Raw genomic sequence first — 25,747 nt, 5'->3', positions numbered from 1 at the left:
TGTGGATTCAGTCAAGTAGTAGAGCCTTTGCCCAGCATTTTCAAGACCCTAGGGCCAACCTCCCAAACAATAAGAAATAAAATTCCTCAAGGAAATTTTGTGTTGAGAATGAGAATAGCCTGAGGCATAGTGGTCAGAGGAGACCTGGGAAGGTACTGATGACATCGTGAAGCTAAAGTGCATACTTGTATGCCCTGTCTATTGCTTTGTCTGGTCAATCTATTGTAATGCCGATATAGGGAAATGAAAGATCTCAGATGTAGGTTCAAGAAGGATGCTGAAGTGGACTGTTTGCCATAAGAAGTTTATTACAAAAGTTGCTAATGCCATGGATGAATAGACAGACAACAGTATGGTGGGGATTCTGAAGAAAAAAACAGGCCCACATGCTAAATAAGGGATTCTTTTTTTACAGCTTTCTGAAGATGGGAGTGGTTTTATAGGACAACCCTGAAGCCAGGCTCTCCAATTCTCAGGTTGGAGACAGGAAAGAAGTGGGGAGCAGAATGTGTTCTCTCCTCATCCCCCCCACAATACCTTTTTTACTGTAAACTCATTTCCCCAGGTGAGAAATCTGGGCACCTGGAAGTCTGTTAGCTAGAGAGTTACAGACAATGTCTCAGTAGGCACCTGCCAGTGTCTATGAAAAGGGAAAAGTTGCTGCAGAGATTGTGGCCTGAGCAGCAGTCTGGTCTGGATTCAAGTCTTTCATTCTTAAAGAGAGAAACTGAAAAGAATTAAAGCATTAAGTTCTGTCCTGTTGACTTTAATTGTTACCTTGACACAGCCTAGGGTGTATGAGAGAAGAGGCCTCAACCAGGGATTGCCTAGATCAGATTGGCCTATGGGCATGTCTTTGTGGGATTGTCTGATCATCATCAGTTGATGCTGAAGGGCCCAGCCCACTGTGGGCAGCACCTTTCCTAGGCTGTATAAGGAACTAAGGCTAATCATGGACTGGTGAGTGAGCCAGAAAGTGAGCCAGCATTGAATCCGTGTTCCATCACAGTAGGAACATGGCCCAAACTATAAGAAACCCATTTCCTTTACTAATTCTTGTCTCCAGGGTTTTGGTAACATACTACACAGGGACTTCACATCCTGTAAAACCAGTTAAGCTGTGCCAAAATCTCTGTGCCAAAAAGCTAAAATAAATCTTTACTCTTTTTAAGTTGGTAATGTCAGCTATCATGCCATAGCAACGAAGAATTGACTCATATCCAAACAAAGAACAAATTTATTTGAAGGAATGAAATTATGTCTAATAAAGAATATAAACTCAGAGAATAAGAGTTTATCCTTTAGTTAAAAGGTGTAGTTAAAAAATACCAAAAGACCCAGAAAACATACATTGATGTTTAATAAACTATAGTGGACGCTTGTCAGGGCAAGCCCTGCGCATGGGGTGAATTTTCTGAGACAGAGCTTGATGTTCCGAGAGGATCCCCTTGATCTTGTCCAGACAGACTTGGTTTGCTGCCAACCCTGCTTCATATTCCAGGCGTTCCTCTTCCTTCTCTGCTTCCAGAGCCTGCTTCTGGTAGGCAATTTGCATCCGAAGTTGATCCTTATACTCCTTAGCCAAACCACGGCGCCTAAGGTTTTAAAGATAACAAAGGAGAACATTAAAAGTTACCATTTGGGTTTATTTATAGCATTATCATTAAATACAATGCTTCCATGAATAGGAACACGACAATATCACTTAGAGACCGAGAAATGGGATTGCTAGATCATATGACAGTTCTGGTTTTAGTATTTAAAAAAACCTTGCCGGGCAGTGGTGGTGCACACCTTTAATCCCAGCACTCAGGAGGCAGAGGCAGGCAGATCTCTGTGAGCTTGAGGCCAGCCTGGTCTACAAGAGCTAGTTCCAGCACAGACTCCAAAACTACAGAGAAATCCTGTCTCAAAAAAACAAACAATAACAACAACAACAAAAAACCAACACAACAACAACAAAAAAAAAACTCCAATGCTGGAGAGATGGCTCAGAGGTTAAGAGCTCTGACTGCTCTTCCAGAGGACCCAAGTTCAGTTCTCAGTACCCATATTAGAGGTCACTACCATCTGTTACTCCAGTTCCAAGGGTTCCAGTATCCTCTTCTGGCTCTGGGCTCACCACGCACATGTGTGATGCTGGCAAAACATGCACACACATACAATAAAAAGAAATAAATACCTTTTTTAATAAAGAAGGAAACTTTAGTTAATTGTTCCATAATAGCTATTGATGGTACAACTGTGACACTACCTTCAACTGAAACCCCCGGTCCTAAGAACCAGCATAGACACATCTTCCAGACATCCTTAACAGTTTCACCCACAGTTCTGCAGCAGAACACCTGTCGCAGTCTCCCTTTCCTCTCAGACTCCCATCTCTAATAGAGCGTGGAGGCCTTCTCCTCCAACCTTCCTTCCTCCCATTCATTCCCTGGGAACATGCTTGCCACACCACCCAGGGAAACAGGTAAGCTAACTTCAGATTTTTGCCTCTCCCTCCCTCACCCCCAGCTCTGTGGCAGAACATCTACTGCAACCCCATTCATCTCTGCCCCATCTCCTTTGGAATGCAGACATATCTGTACCCAAAATTACAACCTTTCTAAACACAGATGCCCATCTGTTAGCATAAAAACACAACTACAGTCAGGAAAATATGTCCCCACTAGAACACAAAAACTACTACAATAGGCCTTGAGAAATGCAAAATAGCTGAAACATAAAACAAGGAACTTAACACATCCATTATGGATATAATGGATCTCCTTAAGGAGGAAGTGAATAACTACATTAATGAAATCCATAAAAACACAAACAAATAGCAAAAGAAAAATAATAAAATAGTTCAAAACATCAAAGTGGAAATCAATCAATAAAGAAAACCCAAATTGAGAAAAATCTGGAAATGAAAAACTTAAGAACTTGAACAGGAACCACAAAGGCAAGGCTCAGTAATAGAATCCACATGATGGAAGAGAGACTCTCAGGCATTAAAGACAAGTGTTCTTTCAGAGGTTCTGAGCTCAATTCTCAGCTGCCATATAATGGCTCACAACCATCTATAGTGGGTTCTGTTGCCCTGTTCTGGCATAAAAGTGTGCATGCAGAGAGAGCTCTCATATACATAAAATGAATAAATAAATATTTTTGAAATATCCCTCCTGGTACAAAACACCCAGGAAATCTGAGATGCTATGAAAAGACAAAATCAAAGAGTAGTTAATAGAAATAGAGGAATGTTGTAGGAATTCGTTCTGCCAATAACTTTGGGGTGAAGTAGTGTATGGCCAATTCCAAGCTCCCTTGATCCCAGATTTGTGAGTCTGTTCTCCCCATAGTATCCCTAAATACATTGAGATATATATATATATATATATATATATATATATATATATATATATATGTATCTCTTTGTGGTTCAAGTTACAAGTGGCACCCATGTGGTCAGGCCCCAAATGACCCTGTTGGGGTACATTGTCCCACACAGTCATGCAGGGCTAGCTTATTGACCCCTGTCCACAATCAGCTGCTCCATGTAGCCCAAATTGCCTGTCAGTTACTGTTTTGTGTGTCTCTCCTTTCCTACAACTGAACTGTCAACCAGAAGCATGACTCCAAATCCCACCACTGCTCCTCTGTCAGGGTGAGAGTGACTCTCTCAAATACTTCTTAGCAAATATACAGACTCTTAATGGGAACCAACACATATGAAATAATTAAAGGATATTAAGGAAGCAAGAGTTTCTTATGGTATGCATTCAGCATATATGAGGTAGTTGTTAAATACATGGTCTTCTAGGCATAGGATTACTCCAAATGACTGGTCAATTAGTCTTAGAAGTATTAGAATATGGTCTTCAGTTAAAATGGAAAAGCTATTAGAGAGAAGAAGCTAAGGCCCTTCAACAACAAGGTAAAATTAGAGGTTATGAGGTCTCCCAAGATCAAATTCTTGGTGAGAACCATTATGCTGATGTAAATAGTCAGGTTACATACAGTGAACACACCTTGACCCTATGCCATACAACAGCCTTGAATGCTTATAAGAGGATTCAAGAACTAGGAAAAATAATTGTGTCTTCCACTAAAGTTATACAGGGTTCAAAAGAACCCTTCAGTGACTTTTTACAAAGATTAACGAAAGCTGTAAATATAGGGGTATCAGATGAAGAAGCTAAACAAGTATTAACTGAATCTTTGGCTTTTGAAAATGCTAATTTAGAATGCAAAAATATAATTACATCTTTAAAGGTCAGATTAGCACCCATAGATGAATAAATCTTACATACAGCCAATGTTGAGTCTCTTAACTATATTGATGAGGCCTGGATAGGAGAGGCAATCTCCAAAGGCCTGAAGAGACATCAAAATGCCAAATGTTTTAATTGTGGTAGAATAGGCTATCTGAAAAGACATTATAGAGAGGGAGTTCCTAGAAATAATGTTTCTTCTAGGCATGACCCAAATAGAAGGCCCCAAACTTCTGGATTATGCAGAAAATGAGACAAAGGCCAACATTGGACCAATAAATGCAGATCAACATGAGACAAAAAAGGTAACCCTTTACCACCAGGAAATGCCTGGGGGGAAACTCTTGCAGGTCCCCAAGTCAAACGTGATCCAGTCATTTTTAGTCACTGTGGAGGAAACTCCTCCCAGTGCCTACTGTAATCAACCACACTGCTCTGGATGATAGAACAGCTTTGGAAGATGAATAAAAATTCCAGGAGGAATCATAAAACAAATATTTTGACAGACTTGCATAAATAATCAAAGACAAACTCTTAGGGTATGAATAAATAACGCTGTGCTTGAAGATTTATTGAACACAGGGTTGGATGTAACTATAATTACACCAGAATCATGCCATTCAAATTGGCCCCTTTGAGAGGCAGATGTTCAGTTCCTAGAGATTGGAGCCCTAGCTCAGGTACAATAAAGTATGAGATGGGTTGAATGTATAGGGAAGGAAGGACAGAGATGAAAATTGAAATCATATGTGGCTAATATAGCAGTGAATCTATAGGGTCATGATCTGTTAAAGAAATGGAATACCCAGATTAACACTCCTCCAGTCTCAGAAATGGACCATAAACCAACTCATGTTTCTGGGAAGAATATATAAGGCACTATAAAAAAACAGTCAGTGACCATTCAGGCTGTACAAAAATAGAAAACAACAGCTGTCAAACTCTCAGAGATGCCAATAGCCCTACCCTTAAAATGGTTAACTGATAAATCTGTCTGGGTTGGACAATAGCCTATGACAGAGAAATTACAGGTCTTAAAACAACTGGTTTAGGAGAAACTAAATGCTCAACATATTGAAGAATCTAGCAGCCCTTGGAAATCTCCGGTATTTGTTATTAAAAAAAAATATCTGAAATGTGGAGAATGCTGACAGACCTAAGAGTTATAAATATAGTAATTCAGCCAATAAATTCTCTACTGCCTGAAATGTCTTAGACTTCTCTGTTACCTAAAGAATGGCCTGTTACAGTTATTGACTTAAAAGACTGTTTCTTCACTATACCTTTACAAGAAAAAGATAGGAAACAATATGTCTTCATGGTGCCTACCTATAACAACTCTCAGCCAGTTAAGAGCTATCAATAGTAGGTCCTCCCACAGGGAATGTTAAATAGTCCCATCCTGTGCCAATATTTGTGCAAAATCCATTGGAAATAATTTCTGTTCAGTTTCCACAATTTATAATAATACCATTAAATGGGCAATATCTTGTAAGCTAAATAAAAGGTAGATACTTTTTTAAAAAAGTTTGAAAAGTAAAGAAAGTTTTGCCTCACTGAGAATTATAAATTATTTCTGACAAAATACAAAGAAAAGATTCTATTAATTACTTAGGGTATAAAATAAATCTACAAAAAGTTAGACCGGGGCTGGAGAGATGGCTCAGAGTTTAAGAGCATTGCCTGCTCTTCCAAAGGTCCTGAGTTCAATTCCCAGCAACCACATGGTGGCTCACAACCATCTGTAATGAGGTCTGGTGCCCTCTTCTGGCCTGCTGGCAAACACACAGACAGAATATTGTATACATAATAAATAAATAAATAAATAAATAAATAAATATTTTTAAAAATTAGACCACAAAAGATACAAATCAGAAGAGATTAATTGCAGACTTTTAATGACTTTCAAAAATTGCTAGAAGGCATTTCCAGTTTATGGACCACTATTGGAATAGAACCTTATGAAATGAGTAATTTGTTCAGTACTCTAGAAGGGGACAAGGACTTAAATAGTCTAAGAGAATTATCAGCTGTAGCTAAAAGAAAATTGATTTGGTAGGTGAGGAAATTACTGAATACTCATGTAAACACTACCACAGCTTGAATCATATGTTTACCCTCACTCACTATAGTGGGAGACTTCAATACTCCACCCTTGCCAACAGACAGGTCATTCAGACAAACTAAGCAGAAATGCTGGAGCTAACTGACATTATGAACCAAATATACCTAAAAGATATCTACAGAATATTTCACCCACACACAAACGAATATACCTTTGGGAACAAAATCTATATTGTGGGTAGACTGGGGGGAAATGGGACAGGCACAGGAGGGACCAGCTGGGAGAGAATGAAGGGAGAGAGTACATAGAGAGATGACTGGAATTGGGGGGCATTGGAAATGCAATGGAAACTCCCAGGAATCTGTGAGGGTGACCTTAGCTAAGACTCCTAGTAATGGGGGACACAGAGCCTGTACTGGCTGTCTTCTATAACCAGGCAGGACTTACAGTGGAGGGTATGGGACACCAACCCAGCCACAGACCCGCCAGCTCACAATTTGCTCTGCCTGCCAGATGTGCTTCAATAAAGGTGGCACCGAACTTGTAGGAGTGGCCAGTGATGACTGGTTCATGCCACAAGAGGGAGCCCACTCCTGACACTGCTTGGAGAGCCAGGACCCAGAGGCTGAACAGCCCAGAAACCTAGGATAGAATCAAACTTGACTGACCAAAAAAAGTCAATGAAAATAATCTGGGCTCAAAGGGCCCCACAGGGACTGAACTCACAACCAGGGAGCCTGAATGGGACCAACTGAGGTCCTCTGCATATATGTGACAGTTGTGTAGTTTGGCCCTCTTTGTGAGATTCCTAACAATGAGAGCATGGGCTGTCTAACACTCTTTTGCCTGCTTTTGGGAGCAAGCCTTTTCCTCCTGCTGGGTTGCCTTGTCCATCTTTAACGTAAGGGGATGTGCCTAGTCTTACTGTAACTTGATTGTCATGTTTGATTGATATCCCTGGAAGGCCTACCCTTTTCTAAAGGGAAATGGAGGAATAGGGAATCTAAGAGCCAGGAGAAGTGCAGAGAAAGAACTGGGAGGAGAGGAGAGAGGGGAAGCTATGGTTGAGATATTATATAGGAGATAATGAATGAATGAATGAATGAATATGCCTTCACAGAACCTCATGGCAGTTTCTCCAAAACTGACCACATACTCAGACACAGAGCAAGTTCCAACAGATTAAAGAATATAGAAAAAAACACCCTGCATCAAATCTGACCACCATAGATTAAAGACAGATATCTACAACAACAGAAACACCAGAAAGCTTATGAACCCGTGGAAACTGAGGAATCCTCTACAGAATGAAAAGTGCATCCAAAAAGAAATGAAAGACTTTCTAGAAATACTCTACATGAAAAATGCACGGGAAACAATGTAGGCAGCTCTGAGAAGGAGACTCACAGCACTAAGTGTCTACGTTTTAAAAATCTGAGAGACTGCATACTAGTAACTTAACAGCACACCTGACAGCTCTAGAACAAAAAGAAAAAATGACACCCAAAAGGAGTAGCAGCAGGCAATATATAATCAAATTCAGGGCTGAAATATATAGCATACAAACAAATAACAATGAAATACAAAGAATCAATAAAACAAAGAATTGACTCTTTGAGAAAATGAGTAAGATTAACAGTCTTATCCAAATTAACTAAAAGACAAGAGAAAGAATATACAAATTGAACAAATTAGAGATGAAAGGGGGTATAACAGACATCAAGGAAATCCAGAGAATCATAAGGACATACTTTAGAAATCTGTATCCCACCAAATTGGAAAATATAAAAGAAATGAATAATTTTCTTGATACATATCACCAAAATTAAGTCAAGATCTGATAAGCAATTTAAACAGACCTATAAACCTCAGTGAAGTAAAAGCAGTAATTAAAATTCTAACAACCAAAAGAGCCGCAGGCCAGATGGTTTTATCAAAGAATTATACCAGATTTTCAAAAAAGAGTTAATACCAATACTCCTAAAACTATCCCACAAAATTCAAACAGAAGGAACATTGCCCAATTCATTTTCCAGGCCACAGTAACCTTAATACTCAAACCACATAAAAGACCCAACAAAGAAAGAGAATTACAGGCTAATTTCCCTTGTGAACATAGATGCAAAATTCTCAATAAAATATTTGCAAATGGAATCCAATAAGATCATCCATCATGATCAAGTGGGATCAAGTGCAGGGATGGTTAAACACAAAACAATAAATTTAATCCACCATACAAAACAAACTAAAAGACAACAATCACATGATCAATTTATTAGATGAAGAAAATGCCTTTGAGAAAATCCAACACCTTTTCATGGTAAAAGTCCTGGAGAGATCAGAGATAAAAGGAACACATCTCAACATAATAGAGGCAGTTTACAGTAGTCTCAGAGCAAACATCTACTCAGACAGAGAGAAACTCAAAGCAATCACATTAAATTCGGGAACAAGACAAGGCTGTCCACTCTCTCCACACCTATTCAATATAGTACTTGGAGTCTTAACTAGAGCAATAGGAAACTGAAGGAGATCAAGGGGATACCAACTGGAAAAGAAAAATCAAAATAGCCCTATTTGTAGATGATATGGTAGTATACATAAGAAACTCCTGCAGCTGATAAACACTTTCACCGAAGTAGCTAGATAGAGAGTTAACTCACAAAAATCAGTAGCCCTCCTATATACAAATGACAAACGGACTGAGAAAGAAATCAGGGGAATAATATCTTTTACCATATCTTGGGTTACCCTAACCAAGCAAGTGAAAGACTTATATGATAAAAAATTTAAGACACTGAAGAAAAAAACTAAAGAATATATAAGAAGATGGAAAGATCTCCCATGCTCATGGATCAGCAGGGTTAATATAGTAAAATGGCTATTCTACCAAAAACAATCTACAGAGTCAATGCAATCCCCACCAAAATTCCAACACAATTCTTCACAAATCCTGAAAGGATAATTTTCAGGCTCATAAACACACACACAAAAAAAACTCAAAATGACTTAAACATCCTGAATAATCAAAGAGCTTTTGGAAGTATCACCATCCCCAATTTTAAGTTGTACTGCAGAGCTATAGTGATAAACATAACAGCATGGTACTGGCACAAAAACAAACATGATAATCAATGGAATCAAATTGAAGCCCAGATAAAAATCCATACACCTATGGACACTTGGTTTTTGATAATAATAATAATAATAATAATAATAATAATAATAATAATAATAATAATAAGAAGAAGAAGAAGAAGAAGAAGAAGAAGAAGAAGAAGAAGAAGGAAAAGGAAAAGGAGAAGGAGAAGGAGAAGGAGAAGAAGAAGAAAAAATACACACTGAACAAAAGACAGCATCTTCCACAAATGGTGCTAATCAATTGGAGAGTTGCATGAAGAAGAATCAAAATAGATCCATACATATCATGCTGCAGAAAACTAAATTCCAAATGGATCAAAGACCTCAACATAAAACCAGATACACTAAGCCTGATAGAAAAGAAAGTAAGGAATGGCCTGGAACTCATTGGCACAGGGGAAGACTTTCTGAACAGAACAGTATTAGCACGGGAACTAGAATCAACAATTAACAAATAGGACCTTAATAAAACTGAAAAGCTTCTATACAGCAAATTTCACTATCATCCAGTAACACTGGCAGTCCATAGAATGGGAAAGACTTTTACCAACTAGACATCTGATAGAGGTCTAATGCCCCAAATATATAAAGATATCAAAAACTCAAAAACTTGATATCAAGGAAAACAACCCAATTTAAAAAGTGAGGTACAGATCTAAACAGAATTCTCAAGAGTAAATTTAAATAATGAGAAATACTTTTTTAAAATGTTCAACATTCCTTGTTATCAGGAAAATACAGTCAAAACTACTTTGTGATTTCATCTTATACCTATTAGAATGGCTAAGATCAATAAAACAAGTGACAGCTTATGTTGGTGAGGATGTGGAGTAAGGGGAACACTCATCCATTGTTGTTGGGACTGTGAATTTGTACAGCCACTATGGGAATTACTGTGGCAAAAGGCCTTCAGGGAAACACCATAGTCAAGGCTCTAGCCTATGCCAGGCTAATCTCATTTCTTTCACTGATACCTCTACAGTGGTCCTCTCTTTGAGGATGGCCCCTTTCCCTAAAGGTCATAACCACAAACTTCTTCTTTATCCCTGAAACCCTAAAACTTACTTTCAATCAAGCTTTCCCTGTAGCTTCATGCCACCAGTTCCCCATCACACCCGCCTACCCTTCATGCCACCAGTTCCCCATCACACCCGCCTACCCTTCATGCCACCAGTTCCCCATCACACCCGCCTACCCTTCATGCCACCAGTTCCCCATCACACCCGCCTACCCTTCATGCCACCAGTTACCCATCACACCCACCTACCCTTCATGCCTCCAATCCCTGCACTCGGCCCTCCTTCATCCTCCCATCTCCCTGTATTCATGACCTCCCCTCTCCTAAATGGGGATACCTTACCGAACATCTTCCACACAGATCTCATGCACTCCTGTTCTGAAGTTATGGATAGCACTCTTAGAGTAGCCTACCTCACTAATTTCCCTGCCCCAGAGACCCGTGACTGCATGACAGATACTAGTGCCTTAAATATAGCTGGCTATGCCATCACCCAGGGGCGGTCAAATCACTCCCTACCACCTCAGACTATGGAGGCCACCCCCTCCTTCCCAAGACCACCTTTCAGCAGGCAAAACTCACTGCTCTCATTACAGCGCTGATCCTAGCCACCAACACACATGTCTTGATCAATATCTTATTGCTGTGAAGAGATATCATGACCACGGCAATTCTTATAAAGGAAAACATTTAATTGGGGCAGTCTCATATCTTCAGAGGTTTAGTCTATTATCCTCATGATGGGGAACATGATGGTGGAGAGTTCTACATCTGGATCCATGTAGAGATCTTTGCATCTACATCCAGATGCAAAGGCAGCAGAAACAGAGTTACCGGGCCTGGGTTGGGTGTCTGAAACCCCAAAGCCTACTCCTAGTGACACACTTCCTCCAAACAAGACCATGCCTACTCCAAGATGGCCACACCTCTTAATCTGTCTTGAATTCCTTGGTTGCAAAAACAGGAAAAACCAGATTTCTGAGATCACAACTGGCCTTTGCCAACACAGTCTATTTCTCAAGATAGTCTTGCTTGAACAAACAGTTCCAGGAAGAAGGGACCATGGCAACCTGTATGTACCTTCATCACAGTTCCTACTTCCTCACCCCCAAGCCCATCACCTGCCCCTATAAAAGATCCCAGCCAGCTCTAACCTCCCCATCCCCCACCTCCAGGCAGCCCTTCCATTCCCTTAGGAAAGAGGCTGGGCCTTGCTGCGTGAGCTAATAAACCCAGCTCACCTGCTGAGGTCAGATTCTTGTCTCTTTACTCTGTACTTTGGTCAAAATCTAACAGCCCAGGAATGTCCTCCTGGCCAAAGCTCTTGGAGCAGCAGAGGAGAAATTAGTCTCCCAGAGAAAGACACACAACGTGTTAGGAAGATTTTCAGGAGAGACCTTCCCTTCAATTAAACCTTACCCTCATGTCCAAACTCCTGAAGATGGACTTGAGGGGTGGCTGGGTCTCTGTGCCCCTTTTCCCAATGTGGCCCTCATTCTATGAACCTCTTTTGTTTTCCTGCTTTTAACTATTAATTTGACTTTGTAAATTGTCTCATACAGGCTAAATGGCCAAACCTAGATTGTTGGGGCAAAAGCTGTGACCCCAAATCTGGTAACAATCAGATGAGATGGGAGATACCTCGGTGGAAAAGAGTGCCAGCCATGCAAGCATGAGTCCTTGAGTTCAGTTCCGCAGCAACCACATAGAAGCTGCACATGGTTACACATGCCTGCAGTCAGCCTAGTGAAACAGCTAGCCTCTGGTTCAGCAAGAAACACTGCCTTAAGGCAATAAAGTGGAAAGAGATAGAGGAGGCATCCACATACTGAGTACTGACACATGAACATGAGCACATGCTCTCACATACATTCACATGTATACACAATACAAACCCACACACCCACACATATACACACACCTGAAGCTCATGAGACAGCTACCTGGTCTATGCAGCGAACAAGAAACTGCCTCAAACTACGTGAAAGGGCAGAACTGACCTCCACATGTCCACAACAGCCTATACATACCACGCTCACACATGGACACACATATACATCACACGTAAAGGTTAAAAATTTGAATCTTACCAGGTGTTCATTTACACCTACACTTTACACTTACATCCTAGCACTTAAAAGTCAGAGGCAGGAGAACCTCACAGGTTTGAGGTTAGCCTGTCTCTATAGAAACTCCAGACTATCTAAGGTTATAGCAAAACTGTCTCAAAACAAAAACAAAAAGGAAAACAAGGAAAAAAAATCTCAAACAAACGAACAAACAAAAAAGGCTTGAACTTGCCAGGTGTGGTGGTACACACTGTAATCCCAGCACTCAGAAGACCAAGGCAAAACTGAGTTAGAGGCCAGCTTGGGCCAGGTGGTGGTGGTGCACACCTTTAATCACAGCACTCAGGAAGTGAGGCAGCAAGATGTCTGTGAGCTCAAGGACAGTCTGCTCAACAAGTGAGGTCCAAGACAGCCAGAAAAACATAGAGAAACCCTGTCTTGAAAAACCAACCCTCACCTCGTAAGAAAGAAAAGAAAGAAAGAAAGAAAGAAAGAAAGAAAGAAAGAAAGAAAGAAAGAAAGAAAGAGGGAGGGAGGAAGGGAAGGAGGTAGGGAGGGAGGGAGGGAGAGAGGGAACAAGCTTCCTGATAGAGGGTAAGAATACAGACAAAGGGGGGCTGGAGAGATGGCTCAGCGGTTAAGAGCATTGCCTGCTCTTCCAAAGGTCCTGAGTTCAATTCCCAACAACCACGTGGTGGCTCACAACCATCTGTAATGAGGTCTGGTGCCCTCTTCTGGCCTTCAGGCATATAAGCAGACAGAATATTGTATACATAATAAATAAATATTTTAAAAAAAGATAACCTCCAAAATGGAAAGGAAGGGAGGGAGAGGGGGGCACCAGATCTCATTATAGATGCCTTTAATTCTAGCACTCAGGAGGCAGAGAATGGATCTCTGTGAGTTCGACCTGATCTACAGAACAAGTTCCAGGAAGCTACACGGAGAAATGCTAGGGGACAATGATCTGTACCGTGTAAAGATTTGTCGCTTGTATTGGTTTAATAAAACACTGATTGGTCAGTAGCCAGACAGGAAGTATAGGCAGGGTCACCAGGCAGGAAGTATAGGTGGAGCAACCAAAATAGGAGAATTCTGGGAAAAAGAAAGGCTCAGTCTGCAGTCATGACCCAGACTCAGAAGAAGCAGATGAGAATGCCTTACTGATAAAGGTACCAAGCCACATAGCTAACACAGACAAGAATTATGAGTTAATGTAAGATGTAAAAATTAAGAATTAGTTAATAAAAAACCCTGAGCTAATAGGCCAACCAGTTTATAATTATGTAGGCCTCTGTGTGTTTCTTTGGGACTGAATGGCTGCGGTACTGGGCAGGACAGAAACTCCTGTAAACAGAGATACTGTCCAAAAAAAAAGAAAGGAAGGAAGGAAGAAAGGGAGGGAGGAAGAAAAGAAGCATTTCCCCTTGTGTGAGAGGCATGGAGGCTCTTATACTCACAGATAAACACTAGAGGAATCAGGAATATTAAACATAGGGCTGTCTCTTCAAAGGGAGAGATGTATGATCAGTTTTCTTCCCAGGGGTTGATGTGGTTAATAGTCTGGTGAGCTATCTGTATGGCTGAGACCACACTGGATCCTCCCCCAGATCCTGATTATGAGCTTGTTTGTCTCAGTCAATCTATAGAACCAAACTTTATTGAAGATGTCACTTGTACTATACAAAGAATTTTGATGTCTTAAGCTTTATTGTGCACATGGAATTCGTGAAGTATCACCAGCAAAATTTTCACAAATCATACTGTGTTTAAATATGTCTAAAATATACTACTTGGGGTCAGACTCTCAAAGTTTGAACCAACAGCGGCTCCTGAGTCATGCTGAACCACACTGCCATCTTGCCTCCCATGTGTTACAAAACTGGAAATACAACTCACACTACTAGCTTTGTTTCTTTTTTAAGTTTTTGTAAATTAATGTTATTAGTCAAGATGCTCATCTGGCTGGGCAGTAGTGGCGCACACTCTTAATCCCAGCACTCAGGAGGCAGAGGCAGTCAGATCTCTGTGAATTCAAGGTCAACCTGGTCTACAAAAGCTAGTTCCAAGACAGGCTCCAAAACTACAGAGAAACCCTGTCTTGAGGGGAAAAAAGATGCTTATCTGTCTTAATAACCAATGTGTATATTCAGTCCCACAATGACAGTCGAATTTAATTTTACCAGCACAATTTGTGCCTATTTTTATATGAAATTGTATTAATTGCTCTGAGGTTCTAAAAGCACCAGTGAAGCATTAATATAAAATAGCATCAGTAACATGGATTAATGGTGCAATATCCTTGTGTTAAAGATAATATTTTTCTACATAAGAAGTGATAAGAAAGAGAATGAACAAGATCATACCTGGCAAAATTCTCCCTCTCTTCACAGTTAAGTTCTTTCAGGCCTTCATTTATACGCGCTTGCTGCATAGCCAGTTCTTCTTGTTCTTTGGCTTTTCGTTGCACTAAGAAAGGCAAGAGGAATTACTTGACAATTTTTTTTCAAGCAAAACTTGCTGATATTTTTCTGGGCACTAAAGACATATTGTCTTAGGAATTGTTTGGTATCCCTGGGAAAAAACATGGTAGAAGGAGAAAACTGACTCCAACAAGTTGTCTTCTGCCTTCCACATGTGCCATGGTGCATACGTGTGTGCACACACATACACACAATACATACACACATACACACAATACATACATACACACATACATACATACAATTAAAATAATTTTTTAAAACCAAAGGAAAAGAGAAGCACAATCCAGATATGCGGCTGTACACCTGCAGTCCCAGGTACAGGGAAACAGATGGAAGAGTATCATTTGAGCTCAGGACATTGAGGCCAGCTAGGTAACATAGTCTGACCCTGTCTCAAAAACAGAAGGTAGAGGCACTTCTCTCCAGGAATAAAGCTTCTTATCCACTGTGATCCACACGGATTTCTTCTCATCATTTTGCACTGAAAATCTTTGAGTGGCCTTTTTACAAGAGATTAAAATCTATCTTGGCCAGACCTGCTGATCAGGGAACAGACAAGGTACTCCCTTGATCATGGTGGATGATTTTTTTATGTGTTCTTGGATTTGATTTGCCAGTATTTTATTGAGTATTTTTCCATCAATGTTCATGAGGGAGATTGGTCTATAATTCTCTTTCGTGCTGAGTCTTTATGTGGTTTCAGTATCAGGGTAACTGTGGCCCCATAGAAAGAGTTTGGCGATGTTCCTTCTGTTTCTACTATGTGAAACAATTTGAGAAGTATAGGTATTAGCTCTTCTTTGACGTTCTGGTAGATTTCCCCTGACATTTAAGGAGAATGCACACAGGGAGCGTGAAACAGTTCCCCAAGGTGTATATTCCCTGTGCTCCTAAACCTGCTCTAAGCAGCCTATGGGAAGGGAAAAAGAAAGCTCTACTCACATTTTTGGGCCTCTACACAGGCCCATTTAGTTGGTGTGTATCTGTCATTCAGTTGAGAGTGTGATAGCCTAGGGACAGTATGTAGAATCAGCTGGAGGGAGAAAGGAGACGCAGCTACAGATAGGCATGATCTGAAAAGTGTATGGTCTGGATTGTAACACAAGTTAACAGAATCTGTTACTTAGTAGTAGGGGACAACTTGGTCCAGGGAGATCCATGAGACAGGGGAAACTCAGCCCACATGTAATTCCAGAAGTCTTAAACTAGAGTTAAGAATAATTGAAGTTTTTGCCGGGCGGTGGTGGCGCACGCCTTTAATCCCAGCACTCGGGAGGCAGAGGCAGGCGGATCTCTGAGTTCGAGGCCAGCCTGGTCTACAAGAGCTAGTTCCAGGACAGGCTCTAGTAACTACAGGGAAACCCTGTCTCGAAAAAACCAAAAAAAAAAAAAAAAAAAAAAAAAAAAAAAAAAAAAAAAGAATAATTGAAGTTTTTATGAAGTTTTATGAACTGCTAAAAGAAAAAAAGGAAGAAAACCTCCCCAAACTTTGAGAATGGGCTCTGAATGGAGAACCTTCTGGTCCATCAGTCATCAGAAATGCCAAAAAGTCAATTAAAGCCTTGGAGAGGAGGATATACTTTAAATGGGAACACAAATAGCCTTGAGTGAATGAGCCATTTGAGCTGACTTTAACAGACACCCAGAATTTCTCAGGGTTCAGTACATTACAGGCTGTTAAAAAAAATGACCTGTGCAAAGTTATGGAGGAACAGAAACATCTTCAGAAAGAAAACAGGGACAGATGAAAGGGCAGAGGAAGAGGCGGGATTCTGCCTTCCACCATCTTTTATAATTATCAAGGTGAACAGCACTCAGCGTACACATGGGTCTTCAACCTTGAGAACACCTCCCCTGGAACTGGGCATGTGGACGTGCTAAGATGTAAAGTTTCTCATTCATTTATGTCTCCAGTTCTAATTAGAGAAGAATTGAAAAAGCAGGGGTCTTAGCACTTGCAACATTCATGGCATTTCACGGATACATACTTTAAATATTTTGGTTGTTAAAATAAGAGCATGGGAGAGGAGGGTACAGGGGGACGGTGGGAAGAGGGTAAATGAGAGCACAATATGATGCTATGTGTCTATTAAGATGTCACAGTGAAAGCCATCATTTTGAATTAAATGCTAACTAAACAATTAACTTATAAAAAGGAAAGGCAAAAGATAAGAAGATATAAAATGGTTCCTTACATTTTTCTTGAACTTGGAGTTTTCTAGTACACATGACTTCATTCATGAGTTGCTTCCTTGCTTCCCTTTCAAGGGCCAGCTCCCGATCCTTCTCAGCCAACTTCTTTGCCTTTATGTCCTCTAGTAACCTGTCTAGTTCTTTCTCTTGGGCTTTTTCTTCCATTCGTAGCTGTATTAGATAGTCATTGTATATCTTTTGTTCTCTTCCCATGTCTTCCTACATAGCATAAAATTTAATTCATGTTATTAGAACACAGCAACAACAGCAAGTTTATATTTTTAATACTTCGTATCTTAGGGTTTTTATGGCTGTGAAGAGACATCATGACCATGGAAACTCTTATGAAGAAAACATGTAATTGAGGTGGTGGCTTACAGTTTCAGAGGTTCAGCCCATTATCATGAATGGGAGCATGGCAGTGTGTAGGCAGATGTGGTGCGGTAGCTGGAGCTAAGAATCCTACATCTTGCAGGCAACAAGCAGTCAACTAACACACCAGGAAGTATCCTGAGCATAGGAAATCTCAAAGTCCTTCAAAACTGTAGGCAGCAGGGGCTGGAGAGATGGCTCAGAGGTTAAGAGCATTGCCTGCTCTTCCAGAGGTCCTGAGTTCAATTCCCAGCAACCACATGGTGGCTCACAACCATCTATAATGAGATCTGGTGCCCTCTTCTGGTCTGGTGGCATACATGCAGACAGAACACTGTATACATAATAAATAAATCTTTAAAAAAAAAAAACTGTAGGCAGAGGCTACTTGTTTGTTCCTGGCCACCCAGACCCAAAATAACCACACAGAAACTATATTAATTAAAACACTGCACAGCCTATTAGCTCAGGTTTCTTATTAACTAACTCTTACATCTAAATTAATCCATTCCTATTATTTTGTATTTTACCACGAGGCTTCTGGTTCACCGGTAAGGCTCTCCAGCGTCTGTCTCCTTCGGTAGCTACAAGGTGTCTCTTTGACTCTGCCTACTCTCTCTTTATATCTCTTTCAGTCTCACTATATTCTGCTTGACTGTAGGCCAAAGTAGCTTTATTCATTAACCAATAAAAGCAGCACATATACAGAAGGACATCCCACATCACCCTGCAGTGACACACCTCCTAGAACAATGTCATATCCACTCCAAGAAAGCCACTCCCTATGAGATTATATTCCAACTACCACACGTGGTAATTTATTTGTTATGTGAATGTGTAATGTGTTTGAGTGGACACATATGTGCCATGGTGTATGTGTGTGCACCCTTGTGTTGGGGGTGGTGTCAAATGACAACTTTCAATAACAGGCTCTGTCTTTATACCTGGGGATAGAACTCAAATCAACAGGCTTGTTATTAGGCTACTTTACCTGCTGAGCCATCTTGTTAACCCCAAGGGCAGCCTAAAAGGCAGTCTTCTAAAAGGTCCCATCCTAATCTTGTGGTGCTATATACGTAAGCATTCACTGATACACTATTATGTCTGAGATTTACTTCAAAGGACTCAGAAGTACATTGTATACAGGTATAGACAAGACAAAAATGGACTTTCAATGAAATTTGTTAAAGCTTGTTAAGGACACGAGGGGGCTCAGACATTCTCTGAATCTTTTTTAAACGTTTGACAGCATATTTTTGAGTAAATTGATACAAATTCTTTCTCAAAGAGTTTCCTAAGGCAGTTACCAACACACTTTCAATGGGAACACTGCTACTTTACAATGGAGCTGACTGGAATATCAACAGGAATGACCTAAGTAACCCAGAAAGAAACATTTCACCTAAGAGACTAAGAGAGGGCAAATAAGAATGTAAAATATCGTTCAACATCATTAACTATTAGGGAAATACAAATTAAAGTCATATGAGCTATTTGGCACTACGTACCATAATAAAATGAAAAGAATGACAATAGCAAATGCTAAAGAGAATGTGGAGAAACTGGAGTGTTCCTGCATTACTGGGGGGACTAAAGCTATCGTTTATAGTCTTACCTCCCTTCCTCCCTTCCCTTCCTTCATTTCTCTGCTGGAAACTGAGCTCAGGGCTTTGCACCACAAAGCACAAAGAAAGTAACTGCCCATAGACTGCCAACTCAACAGTTAATCCTGACTGGCATTTAGTAGGCACTAAACAAATGTCTTACTTTCTTCTGTTTATTCTTATCTGCCTCCTCTTGCAAGTCTCGAAGGGCCCTTCCTACAAGTTTCATGTTCAAGTCCTGCTCTTCTTTGTACTCCTGCCGCATGGACTCTATCTTGTCTTGCAAGGCTTTTTTCAAGATGTTCCTAGTTTCCAATTTTGTCTTCCGTTTCTGGAGCTTCTCTTGTTCATTCTCTAGCTTAACTTGTGCATTGTTCTGCTCCTAAGGAGGAATAATAAAGATGAATCAGCATAGTTAAGCAAGCTGTAGTAAGGAGGCTGCTTGTTTGTCCTGGCCACCCAGAACCAAAATAATCACACAGAAACCAAATTAATTAAATCACTGCTTGGCCCATTAGCTCTAGCTTCTTATTGGCTGACTCTTACATATTAATTTAACCAATTTCTATTAATCTGTGTATTGCTACATGGCTGTGGCTTACCAGCTAAAGTTCCACACAGCTCTGGTGGGGCTACATGGCTTCTCTCTAACTCTGCCCTTCTTTCTCCCAGCATTCAGTTCAGTTTTCCTGGCCTAGCTCTGTTCCCCTATAGGTTGCTATAGGCCCAAAGCAGTTTCTTTATTAACCAATGATATTCACAGCATACAGGGGGAAATCCCACGTCACCTCCCCTTTTCTGTTTAAACTGTGACATAGTAAAATTACATATACTTTATCTTTTATCATAACTAAGGAAAACTATAACTATAAATTCTTCAACTCCATCAAAGACTCCAGAAGGATATAACATTACCTAAGTAAACAGGATGTGCATTGTAAGCAACTTCCTAAACTCTAGAATTAACAGAGACATCTTGCTGCCTGGACAGTCACCCAAAGTTCTGTACTGTTGGGGCATCCATCTTCAGCCTATAGTTCCATAGCATCTTAGTAGACTTTTCCACGAAGCAAAAAGTTTCAAAGACAGTTCTACCTATATTGGCAGTATTCAGTCACATTTTTCTGTGTTCTGCAGAATGTCTGGCAGACCTTTTCAGGAAGCAGGAACCCTGAAGGCCCATCTCATCTTTAGTCAAGTTCAGAAGTTATTTCTCTGCAGGTCTTGCATGTCCAGTTCATCAAGCAGTTCAGGCAAGAGCAGTTTCTTGCCCAAATGGCTAACCAACTCCATAAGGAGCCTCTTCAATGCCTGTCCATCTTCTTCTTGAAGTAGATTGGTGCTGCCAGCAGCAACTATGTCTCATTGTCATGAAAAGTTCTAAATTCTTAAAACATTTAAATGCCATATTCTGAAGGTCTCTGAATGATTTGAAGAATACCTAACTGAAATATATCTCTATTATATTTATATATAATATATATAAAATGTATGTTCTTAATTATACATTACATTTTCAAATGAACTAAATAATTATAATACCTTATTCAAGAGCAGAAATATACACATAAAAGATTAACTTTAAATTTGCATCAATAAACCAAGATCCATGCCAATTCAAATCTCTATAGCATATGCCCTTTTAAATGTAAAGAAACATTTAAAACAATATTTAGGAATGTGGGTGTAGTACTCTCCACACTACTTTTTGTTGTTTATTGGGTGAAATAATTTTGGGGGGTTATTCAAGGCAACCTTCCATGGGGTCTTGGTCCATCAAGCCACATTAGTCTAGAAGGATTCCATAGGTTCTCATCCTCTGTGGAAACAAAAAAGAACATCTTTTTCCAAAGCAACATATCCTTAGACTCAAATTTTAAAGTCAAGATACCTTTACATTTGCCGGGCGGTGGTGGCGCACGCCTTTAATCCCAGCACTCAGGAGGCAGAGGCAGGCGGATCTCTGTGAGTTCGAGGCCAGCCTGGTCTACAAGAGCTAGGTCCAGGACAGGCTCTAAAATGCTGCAGAGAAACCCTGTCTTGAAAAACCAAAAAAAAAAAAAAAGAAAGAAAAGAAAAGATACCTTTACATTGGTTTAGCTTAGCAGCCTGTACAATAAAATGTCTTTCTGTACTTAGCTCATTCACAGTCAAAAAATTCAAAGAAGACACAATATACATAATCCAGACTCTCTGTGAATGTTCCATTTTTATGTGGGTTATTTGTTTTTACTCTATTTTACTTCCTTTTATAACTCTCTATACTCCTTTTCTTCTCTCTCCCAAGCCTATTTACATTTATCCAACACTGTGACCCATTTAGAGGTCTTTTATGTCTGAATCTGTCCTATTGTGAATCTGTAATTCTTTACTATCTAGGAGTGCTTCTTAAAATGCTAAGAGCTCCTTAAAAAATTAAGCTGTGCCATTGCTGGGGAAATACGGCACTACCTGCTTGCCCCACACAGTTCAGCATGGCAGAGCTGCTTGCTGCCTCTGAGAGCCATGCACAAAATGCCCCATCTCTAGGCACATAACCGATCCATGTTGCCACCAAGCAAGCCATAACACGTTGCTCAAAAACCCCATCCAAATGCTTGGCTTCCTGAAAGAGCCAGAGGTTGCACTGGCAGCAGGGCCAGAAAGCTGGCATTTCAAAATGGCACAGCTTTTTTCCTGCTAATGCTGAGTTGGGGCAACCTCTCTTAAAGGAGCTGCAGCATGCAAACAGCAAGAAGATGCATTAAACTCTGTATTTTTGTGTCTAGAATTCCTTTTCAAGTCCTCTCATGTTTTAAGTGGATTTTAGTTGGCCACATGGGAGTTAGAAAAAGGCCATGGAGCCACTGTCAGAGACAGATGTGCTGAAACTTTGCTGTTAGGCCACAACCTGGTGGTATGCACAGATTAATGGAGATGGATTAAATTAAGATGTAAGAGTTAGCCAATAAGAAGCTAAAGCTAATGGGCCAGGCAGTGATTTAAATAATATGGTTTCTGTGTGATTATTTCGGGGCTAAGCATTCAGGAACCAACAAGCGCCCTACTTACTATACAAAGCAGTGAGTTCATGCATTTTCTCTACATTTCTTAGAAATATATACACACAGCTGCATCTAGAGGGGTTATAGAAATGGAGCTTGCTTTTTAATAAAGCTGAACCAGAAATAAGGCTTTACAGGAATTGTTGTATGTGCGATTATAAAGTAAGTGATAAGTAGGTGTGTTTCCAAAAATGACCAAAAATGTAAATGTAAATGACCTTTGACCCGAAGTACTCATCACTCACCACTGTGCTCAACATGCCAGCCCCACTCTTCCAGGCCTTATGGTTCTATGCACACCTGTATATCTAGACTTGAGTATACTGCTAAGAAACAATGATACTTCAAAGTGGAAATATGCTTAATGGACCAGCCCCTAGCTCCAAGTCAGAAAACTGTATTAACCAGTTGGAAACTGCTACATCCATGGAATCCATCACTACATCACAAGCATATGAAAGGGCTCACCAGGAAGCGGGCCTCCTCCTCCTTCATCTGCTTGGCTGCCTGCCTTTGTGCCTGCAGGCTAGTGACCTGAGCATCCAGCCCCAGGCGTGTGTTTTCCACCAGCTCCCTCTGTCTCCTCTCTTCTTGAGCCTCTCGCTTTTCCTTGGCTAGTCTGTCTTCCTCCCAGAGCCTTGCATACATCTGCTCTTCCACCAGCTTCTGCCTCTTCAGCTCCTTGTTGAATGCTATCTGTGCCTCCCGTTCCTCGATCACCTTTTTCTCGTGGATACTGACCAGTTTACTGCGGAGCTCCTCACAGCGTTCCCTGGAAGGGAAATTTAAAAAGGCAAAACCCAGCATTTCACAGTGCTGTGTCTAGGCATACATTTACACAGCAATGCACAGGATCAAGAGAAGTCAAAACAACCCAGATGCAGGCCACCTGGACAGGGGAGACGTGAGGAAACCATGGGGAGGGAGACAGGTTCAAGAGAAGGCCACTAAGATACAGGTGCTGCCATTAGCCAGAGTCAGCTTGAATCCTTGCTCTGCCATTTCCTGTGTGACTTTGGATCAAACATTTATCTAGCCAGGTGTAGTGGTGCATGCCTTTAGTACCAGAAGGCAGAGGCAGGCAGATCTCTGTGAGTTCGAGGACAGCCTGGCCTACATAGTGAGTTCTGGGACAGCCAGAGCTACATAGTGAGACCCTGCCTCAAAAAGAAAGCAAAACAAAAAGAATGAACGTATGCGGGCCAGCTGCCTCACCTGTAAGACACCTGGTCTCTGCTCCTCAGTCTGAATTTAGCCCTACCAGCTGTTCCTGCATCCTGTGCTCCTTGCTCACTAGAACAGTTTACTCTTCCTATTGGCCTTTAGAGCCGTGTTTCACAACCTTCCTAGTTCTGTGACCCTTTTTAATACAGTTCCTCATACTGTAGTGACCCCCAACCATAAAGTTATTTTTGTTGCTACTTCATAACAGTAATTTTGCTACTGTTAGAAATTGTAATGTGAATATATGATATGCAGGATATCTGATATTCAACCCCTATGAAAGGGTTGTTTGACCCCCAGAGGGGTTGAGACCCACAGGTTGAGAACCATTGCTCAGTAGGAAGGATGACGGCAGAGTGTATTGTTAATGGAAATTCTATAGAACCTTTGTCAGAGGCAGAGTTTTCATGGTTCTCTGAACTACATCTTGATCTGATTTTGCTGTTTTTTTCTCATCCTGCTTTGTAAGTGCAGTAAAAATGAACTCTTGTATTACATTTGTATTCTACCAGTTAAGTGAGAATTTACTCCTAGACCATCTGGTCCTGAATGCGGCTTAACAAGAGATATCCTTTTGTTTATTCATGCTCAGAGACTTGAGAACCTAACTGACATTCACTTTGCTTAAGTCAATCAACATAGTATCTTATCAAGGAGTTCGACATAAGTCTCAAAAATATTTATTGAAGGCAGGTGTGTGGCAGTCCTAGCACTTGGGAGGCTGAGGTAGAAATATCTTGAATTCAAGGCCAGCCTGGGCTACACTGTGAGTTCTGAGCTAGCCTAGATTACAAAGTTAGACCTTTTCTGAAAAATGAATGAATTTGAGCTGGAGAGATGGCTCAGCAGTTAAAGCAATGGTTGTTCTTGCAGAGGACCCTGGTTTGATTCTGGCACCCACATGGCTGCTCACAGCTGTCTGTAACTCCAGATCCAAGGCCTTCTTGGGAACTAGGCACACATTTACAACCATGTAGGCAAAAATGATCATAAACAAAAATAATTAGTGTATTTATTAAATAAATTTTTAAAAGGCTAATAGCTATGTTTTAAACCCTTCCAGGAGCCGGGCGGTGGTGGCGCACGCCTTTAATCCCAGCACTCGGGAGGCAGAGGCAGGCGGATCTCTGTGAGTTCGAGGCCAGCCTGGTCTACAAGAGCTAGTTCCAGGACAGGCTCTAAAAAAGCTGCAGAGAAACCCTGTCTCAAAAAACCAAAAAAAGAAAAAAGAAAAAAAAATAAAATAAAATAAACCCTTCCAGGAAAAAATTGAACTTTTCAAATCCCTTCTGAGATTAAGAGCTTAAAATTAAAAGACATATGAAACTGATAATCATATTATGTGACAATCACTACACCAATAAAGGACTCGAATAAAAAAAAAAGACCAAAATGAAAAAAAAAAACAACCTGTGAAATATAATAGCGGCCAGGCAGTGGTGACACACGCCCAGCACTCAAGAGGCAGAGGTAGGTGGGTCTCTGTGAGTTAGAGGCCAGCCTGGTCTACAGAGTGAGTTCCAGGATAGGCTCTAAAGCTACCCTGTCATGAAAAACCAAAAAGAAAGAAAGAAAGAAAGAGAAAAGAATGAGAACTATGATAGCATTTTAAAAATATCTGTATTATTTTTTTTTAAAATCTTATATATGTGATGTGAGTACAGGTGCCATTGGGGTCCTCTGGAGTGGGACTTACAGATGGTGTGAGCCACCAGATCAGTGCACTGCAAAGAGAACATGGGGCTTCTGCAAAAGCAGTATATAGTTCTCAACCCCATGATAGCAATGCCCTAATGCCTGTCTCTTAGGCGCATAGGAGGCAGTGAAACTATAACTACAGTATATAGCCCTACCTGCCCTAGGAAGAGAAATTATGGGCACTGTTCTGGTGGAAGCTTTGCCTGTGCCCCCTCCCTCATCTCTCTCCAAACCCTGCCAGATCTCAGAAAGTCTGCCAAATGATGACCCCCCCTCCCTGAGAGATGCTAAAGACTACTCCCACAGGGTACTGAAACTGTCCCCAGAAAACAGACATTGTTGGTAGAGGCTGCTCGTTTGTTATCTGACACCCAGACCCAAAATAATCACACAGAAACTGTATTAATTAAAACACTGCTTGGCCAATCACTTAGGTGAATTGCTAGCTAGCTCTTATATCTTAAATTAGCCCATTTCCATTATTCTATATTTTTCCATGAGGCTTATGGTTTACCAGTCTTTCTCTTTCAGCAGCTACATGGCTTCTCCCTGACTCCACCTGTTGGACCCTGAAGTCCAA

General features: G+C 40.7%; 1 protein-coding gene across 2 annotated transcripts in view; it reads right to left on the bottom strand.

Moving 5' to 3' along the window:
• Positions 1-1,352: 1,352 nt before the first annotated feature.
• The window catches only part of Cfap53 (cilia and flagella associated protein 53), a 42,975-nt gene continuing 18,580 nt past the window's right edge, over positions 1,353-25,747 (bottom strand). For both annotated transcript variants that reach the window (XM_038331538.1, XM_038331539.1), the window contains 5 exons: positions 22,714-23,017; positions 19,365-19,583; positions 17,228-17,444; positions 14,913-15,015; positions 1,353-1,595 (listed from right to left, as the gene is read on the bottom strand). In XM_038331538.1, the coding sequence (XP_038187466.1) occupies positions 1,367-1,595; positions 14,913-15,015; positions 17,228-17,444; positions 19,365-19,583; positions 22,714-23,017 (1,072 nt within the window). In that variant the 3' untranslated portion in view covers positions 1,353-1,366. The remainder of the gene's footprint in view (positions 1,596-14,912; positions 15,016-17,227; positions 17,445-19,364; positions 19,584-22,713; positions 23,018-25,747) is intronic.

The sequence above is a fragment of the Arvicola amphibius genome, chromosome 5 (assembly GCF_903992535.2).
Source record: "Arvicola amphibius chromosome 5, mArvAmp1.2, whole genome shotgun sequence".
NCBI classification, from domain to species: Eukaryota; Metazoa; Chordata; class Mammalia; order Rodentia; family Cricetidae; genus Arvicola; species Arvicola amphibius.
This window is presented reverse-complemented; position numbering and strand designations above follow the sequence as displayed.